At 46.6% G+C, this 7,224-nt stretch overlaps 3 protein-coding genes across 3 annotated transcripts in view; all 3 read right to left on the bottom strand.

Moving 5' to 3' along the window:
- Positions 1-730: 730 nt before the first annotated feature.
- Pmar_PMAR009848 (williams-beuren syndrome critical region protein, putative) lies at positions 731-1,941 on the bottom strand (the record flags this gene model as incomplete). The annotated part of the gene is made up of 2 exons (XM_002779792.1): positions 731-1,645; positions 1,693-1,941. 2 exons carry the CDS (start codon positions 1,939-1,941, stop codon positions 731-733), a joined length of 1,164 nt encoding a protein of 387 aa, XP_002779838.1.
- Positions 1,942-3,521: 1,580 nt separating this feature from the next.
- Positions 3,522-4,191, bottom strand: Pmar_PMAR009849 (hypothetical protein; the record flags this gene model as incomplete). The annotated part of the gene is made up of 3 exons (XM_002779793.1): positions 3,522-3,574; positions 3,605-3,706; positions 4,134-4,191. The coding sequence occupies 3 exons, from the start codon at positions 4,189-4,191 to the stop codon at positions 3,522-3,524; spliced, it is 213 nt and encodes a 70-aa protein (XP_002779839.1).
- Positions 4,192-6,809: 2,618 nt separating this feature from the next.
- The window catches only part of Pmar_PMAR009850 (hypothetical protein), a gene marked incomplete at both ends in the record, with an annotated part of 703 nt that continues 288 nt past the window's right edge, over positions 6,810-7,224 (bottom strand). Inside the window, 2 exons of the mRNA XM_002779794.1 lie at positions 6,810-6,921; positions 7,066-7,124. Coding sequence (XP_002779840.1) covers positions 6,810-6,921; positions 7,066-7,124 — 171 coding nt within the window. The remainder of the gene's footprint in view (positions 6,922-7,065; positions 7,125-7,224) is intronic.

Consider the following 7,224-nt stretch of genomic DNA (forward strand, 5'->3'; position numbering starts at 1 on the left):
ACCGCTACTGTACGAGATAGTATACCCACCGGGGCTCCAGTGATCGTGATGCTCCCTCAATTCGAACACCGCTGCGAGTACTTGACAACCTTTCGACTGGCTCCATCTTCAAAGATGAGGCTCATCAGGAACAAGTAGGTTTCGATCTTGGTCCTATAGACTTGCCGCCACACAGCACGACTGTGCCCAATTCTACCCCAGGCAGAGCCTCACCACCCAACACTGCTACTACACCAACTATGGTCGCAGTTTTTAGGATGTGTATATTGAACTGTAATGAGGATGTACGTGTCACTGATGGTAACTTTCCCGTGTTGAAGGTGGCGACTTTAGAATCGATGGAGAACCTGATTTGACGGAATTTCGAAGCTTCTCCTGGTGATGGAACACATCACCAATTCTCATTTACTCATGCTTGTTTCCACTAATACAGTGTTGACTTGTATGTGATCACTAAAGACCGGACATCAGCTGATCCAGACCCTATCGGCCAGCGTCAATCTTGAGGCCGTACACATAAAAGAAAACTCACTTGCCTCGTATTGCCGCCGTTGATATAGTGTAATACCACACCATCAAGATAACACATAGTATGGGAATTCACAGTCGCCACTTCGCCGCAGTATGTGGCCGCCAGGATTTCCCTTGCCATGACTGAGTGTCGCAATCCTTGTTCTTATTGAGAATAATTGACAAGACAAAAACAGGAGTAGATGAAATACCTTAGTAATCACTTGGTAATAGTAATGCCCTTGCTCTTCGAAGAGCGCTTGTGCTTCTTAGGATTACTTCTAGACGCACTCGGAGCCGACACTTCTCCCACACCAGTAGCGTCGTCACTCGACCTCCTACGCTTCACACTAGCGTCTTTGACGAGTTTGCAGAGATAGAAGCCCCGACCGTGATCCACTTCAGGTCGAACTTGAACGTCTCGAGCGCCGTGGGTGAGCTCCTTCCAACAGGACCCCACTTCAAAAGGCCACTCCCGTCTATACCCGCTTTGCAGTCTATTAAGAGCTTTCTTCACAACTTCACCATTTTCTTCGTTCTTGATACTACATGTGCTGTAGCAAACCGTCCGAACAGCGGGGAATGCCGTCAAGGCATGGTCCAACATTCGGCATTGGAATGATGAAAGCTTGCGGAGCCGCTGGGCGCCGACACTCTCAGAGTCAGCGTGAACGTCGACCAATCCAGAACCACTGCAGCTCGGGTCCAAATTCACATGGGTGACCTCGGGAGAGCTGTACTTGATGAAATCACCAACACGTACTTCAACACTGATATCAGGGCCGTGCGCCTCAGACAGATGAGCAACTTTTTCAGAAGTCCTCGTCCCATCTCGTGGTAAGAAACCAGCCTTTGCCAGACGGTCCAGTAGCACCTTTGCCCGTTTAGGATCAAGCTCCATTGCTACCATAGTACCTTCTATTTTACGATACCTCATTAGTTGTAGCATGTGAATCGTCTTGGAACCAGGAGAAGCACATGCGTCTACGACTGTGATTTTCTCCCCTGGCAGAACGCCGGCCAGCAAAGAGTGCGCAGACAAGCAGCTGCCACGGTCCTGTAGTACGAGGGTAAAGTCTCTCACCAGAGGAGACTCGATGAGCGCCTTGGAACTCCACGGACCTACAGTTATAACCTAAAACATCATATCACATCTTTAGACGGCAGTGTTGAGATTATTACATCAGGAATCAGTGGATCTGTCTTGGATTTGATACCAGCTGAGCCTAATTGTTCGATAGCATTTTCCCTAGAGATTTCTGCCAAGTTCACACGAACATATCGTGGGAGCTGAGCAGGCTGCTTATCCTCACTGCTACTGGACTGGTCATCGCTAACCGCCTTCCTCAAAATAGCCGCTTTCTCGTTCAAAACTCGAGCCAATTTGCCGCCTCCGCGAAGGCCTTGACCGCAGATCAAGTCATAGGTCATGACAAGGCCGAGACTGCGATCCCCTAGGGTGTCCAGAATACCCGCTGATCGCAACGCCGATTCTATACGTTTCCTGGGCCGGTATGCGGATCCTGATCCACGGATCAAGCACATGATCCAGATCGCTCGTTGATCTTGACGTCTGAGCCAAATCTTTCGTGATCCGAGATCCGTGAGTCAGATCTGCGATTCTTGATCTCGATCCGTGAATCACGGATCGTGATCTTTGATCCTGATCCTTGACCGTTGATCTCGATCCCTGAACTTTGATACTGATCCGTGATCTATGATCTGGATCTCGCGTGAACCTCATTTTTGATCCTGATCTATGATTCTTGAGAAAAAACTTGATCCGTGATCCAAAGATCAAGGGGTTGAGAAATTCTCAGACGAGTTGAGAAATTTCGTTGATCCGTGATTCATTCGGTCCCGTGGGATCACCCTCTGATCCGGATCAAATATTGGATCAAGCCTCTGATTAATCAAAAGGATCAGTTTACGGATCAGTGGTACTTTGCGTGTTAAAATGCCGTGATCCTGTAACGGGGCTTTTTCGCTACGTTACACTACTCGTGATCCGTGATCCTGATCCCTTCAAAATGCTACACATTTCGTGGTACGAAGATTCACTTGTAAATGCATACTGAGGAGATTCATACATTCGCACGCAGTCTCCGTCCATCTAAGCCTTAGATGGAGGAAGGCGGATGGAGGAATATATCAAACTCTAAGCAATTCAAATAGACACGATGGCCGTGTAATAAACCTATTCATTTCTACAGATTAAGCGAAAAAAACTCAATAGTATATTTTTATCTAGATATTTGGCAACCTATCTACGATGCAATTGAGAGCGCAGTGAAACGTAGCGATAGTAAAAACAAGAAGGGAGGGAGTGCACGCGTGCACTGCATTGTGTTCCCGGTTAATCGATATCATATTGCGTGCGCTGTGGTGAATCGATCGCAACACCCTCATAGGCATCAACATTCATCGCGATTCCTCGCGCGAATGGGCGCACCAAGGTGCGGCCATGAATCATTTTTTTTCTTTCCCTAGGTCGGGAGATGTCTGACGATGGTGACGCACCATCGGCTCGATGGTTAGCGTCTTAGCTGCTCAACATCATCTAGGCCATCGTTAGACATGGAAGAGCACCAACTCCCAAGCTTCCAATAGCGTAAGGGTTGTGTGCTCTTCCCCTTCCCACACTCCCGTACCAAGGGTTTTTACTTACTGAATTCTGTCTTTCGAATATGCGCAACAAAAGGAGCGAAGCAGCATCGCTCCGCCGTGATTCTTGATCGCGCTCATCTCATCAATACTGATTCGTGCAAGTGATCGACCGTGACCGGATCACTGATGAATCGTGAGTCGTGATCTATCAATTTTAGCTCACTGATCCATGATCTACGATCCCGATCCAAAACTGACAGAATCATGGGTGATGTGATCTACGGATCACGAGAATGATCTATGATCCTGTCCCATGATCCCAATTTTGTTGATCTGAGCAAAAAAATCAGGTTCATCTCATGAAATCATCACATTGATCTTATGACGTGATTTTTTTCTCAGGATCACGCGTGGATCAGGATCCGCATACCGGCCCTGGACTTGACCGTTTTGCACACTAACGCGTAGACTTTCTGTGGATTAGTACTTTTCAGCTTAGACTTGTAGAAAGCTTCCCTAAGGCCAACACCATGCAATATGACTTTATCCACAACAGCTGCTGCGTCCTTGTAGAGTAACGACACCGAGTCTGCAACTTCACTTGGAGAGGCAGATCCCAAAATTCGTGGCAGGTGACCAAATGTAAAAAATCTCGCTCGCCCGCGCAGGGCAAAACCTCCAAGGCATTTAACCAAAATCCAATAAGTCTGATCGAATTCCGAGGCGGGTGACCAGAGTCTAAGGACCCTGCCCGAGACCCAGGGCCTGCAGCGATTTGGATGAATTCATATTATAAAGGAGATATCAAAAGACCTCATGGCGTGTCCTCTCTAGAATGCGGCCACTTCTTCGGGTTTCTGATTCATTCGAGTAGCAGCTTGAACCTTGATAAAGGTTTACGTTTCGAGTTGCTTCGTCGGGTTTCTCGGATGATGCATCATGAAAGCTATCTGTGGAGGAAGGGAAGTCATTTCCCTGGTTAGAACCAGAGTCAGTCCCCATTAAGTCATTGGTACCCGTATCCCCACTATAATCCAACTCATCCAAATCATTGATATCATAACCAGAATACATTATTAAGATGACCAGGACAAAAAGTAAATTAAAAATAGAACAGAGGTGACAATGGTTGAACCACTTCATTGAGTAACAACTATGAGACACTCTAGCTAATGAGACAAATTACACAAAGTTCATGAGTATCGAGCGATCAGTTTATCAGTTCCCTTTCTTTGTTTTCACCCATAGTCCCCCTTTTCGAGGAGCGTGTAGTTCGGGTTGCACTTGTATTACGGCCCTTTACCGTAGTACAGCGACTAACTGTTATTCCCGCCTTGCATCTTTCACCACCACTTCCTTTCCTTGGGGTTGAAAGTGTCAGTATTGGGAGTGAAAAGGATTTCGTCGTTTTTTTTCTAAACCCGTTACACGCGCATTTCGTGTCTCCCGCGTGTCGAGGTATCAGTTGATGAACTCTAAGAACAACACAACAAGGGAACTCGAACTAGAGCAACCAATACTGCGACCCTAGGACAATAGCAATGAGCGCACTACCTGCACTTAAGTTCTGTACGAATACCACACTATGCTCAGCACAGAATATTGGGCTCATTCGCTATAAAGAGGAAGGCGAAGGTTTGATAGGATAACAAGGGTGCAGGCAAACTGGACCCACAACACGCGTTCACAGTCGTAGTAGATACTTTGGACGCATGACCGGACGTTGTCCGATCGCACGCAGAGGTCCGGAGGTGGCAGTATACGCTTGGCACGCTCCCAAGGACTTCATCATTCAACATCTTTCCCACCTAATACTGTTGACTCTCAGAGAGACTTGCAGAGGCGCGGCATGTATATACATGCAGCACATGTATGTAAACATGCAGACTGAAACCAGAACTGTAGATTTTTCAGCTCTCAGAAGACTTGTTCCTAATGAGAATCACACGCTGTGAAATCGCTGTGGAGTCGACAAGCTCTACCATACGTTTCGTGTTTTAAACGGGAGCTGTTGGAACACAAGGCTCCTTCCACCGCTAACAGGTTGTTAGTGACCACCACGTCGTAAGAATCCGAGAACCATTGTCCGACACTGGAGACACATGAAAGCAAGGACGTCCCCCAAGGATAAAGGGTCCCTTCTCTCTCTGCATACTCCGTGTGTTATTATGCGCGCGTCAATGGTTCTGAGGGTCACAAAAGCCTGTATCGCAGCGAGCCTACCAAGGCTGCTGCATTTGAATCTCCTGTTGCTCAACCACCTCGAACCGTCACTTACTCACAAAATACTATGTTTCAACAGAATGAAGTATAGCAAGAACGACCATGCGAGCCATGCACCCGTTGTTCAGCTTGCCGAACTATCTCCAATATCGGTGCAATAGTGCTAGGCACCGAGAGCATTTCGGCGGGGTGTTCCAAAAGCATCTCCTGAGCAAAAATTTCATTCGGGATGAGAGTTTCTGCGTCTTTCGTGAACTGTTCAGAAATACAAAAAATAATCTACTAGCTGATGAACAAGCATCACTATAGCCTCATATAATCGACTAACGCCTCCACTAAACTTAGCAGATCCCCTACTCAGAGTGTAGCCGCAAACTTCTACCCTTTTAAAGATCTTTTCCTAACACAACTATATGTGGCAAGTAACTACTGGTTACCCATGGTGTACCATTAATGTTGACCCCAACTCTTCACTTGACTAAGAGTTTTCAGAATTGGCTCGATTCCAATCAGAATCATATATATCGCCACAGTCTACGAGGCGCACCTGTATTTTATTGGACTTGTCCAGCGGCACTCCCATAGTCAGTTCTTTATCAGCGAATTGTATCGGCTCAGATGGGGGATATGGCCAATAATACTCCGGCCTGCGCGCACCGTCCATGAAAGACAGCGTCTTGTATGTTCGCTGAGTGACAACAAGCATTTGCTCTCTCGGAAAATCACTCCCAAGCAAACGAGTCGCGAATCTCCTTCAAACTTCAAACTGCTCGACTCACTAATAACTTCGGCAACTGGATGTTCATCATCTCATCAACGGCTGCTCGAGACATTTCCCCAGCCCGGGACAGATGATATCCGGCCTGGTCACTGAAATATCCACTGAGCAAGCCGTTATCTAAATGATGGCATTCTCCACTATGTTCACGATGAGTCGATGGTCATGACCCGAGTGATTCGCATGACGGTGGCTCTCCGTATGACGTCCATGTTGCTTGTGGCGAGTACCATGTACATCCTGATGATGCTTATGAGAATGATGACGATGGTGACTGGACTGATGTAGGTGATGATAGGAGGAGTGATGTGCATGATGATGATGATGGTGCATTAGCTCATATCGCATCAGCGGATTCACTCCACAGAACTAGTGATAACAGCTTGCCACTTGCTATGAGAGACTTCCACAGCCTTGCGTTCCATATAATACGCTACACGCCAATAGAGCCGAGATGAATATTGCGATGATGTTATCCTGGTTATGTCAATATTACAGAGCCCACCAGCATTCAAAGGCACCAGTGCAGTCACATTCAGGATTACATCCTGTTGTCTGAGGAGTGAAACCTCACTTCAATGAGTTAACGTATGCATATAACAATCAGTGACCAGCTTCTACTAAAGACTGCACAACACTTGCAAACGTGGAGGAACGTTGACATACTCTTTAGAGTAATAATAGCTGCCACTTAGTAAACTTTCCTCATGAGGAGGTATAGACGGTCATCAAGACGAATAGCCTCGTCCACGTCGCTCCTCTGCGCCTCCAACTTCATAAGCAGTCCTCCAAAGGAGACGTATCTAAACCACAGCAGTTCACATATATATTCACGAACCATAATTTCTGGTTCTTGAGAAGAAAATAATTAAATATTAAAAAATTATAAAATGTATTTTTTAATAAGAAACACTTAGAACTCTTTCTGGTTTTCATCGCTTCCTTACATGATAGTGCGTGAAGCAACAGTCTCGGTTCCGACAGTCTTATTCATCTTCTTATATACCTGCCAAGACATGATCTCTTCCCACGCCCCAACCAGAGCTCCCCGCCATCACCTTGCCGTACATAGCATACTCGTAATCATCAATGATACCAGGTTGCGC

The sequence above is a fragment of the Perkinsus marinus genome, assembly GCF_000006405.1.
Source record: "Perkinsus marinus ATCC 50983 genomic scaffold scf_1104296945300, whole genome shotgun sequence".
NCBI lineage: Eukaryota > Perkinsozoa > Perkinsida > Perkinsidae > Perkinsus > Perkinsus marinus.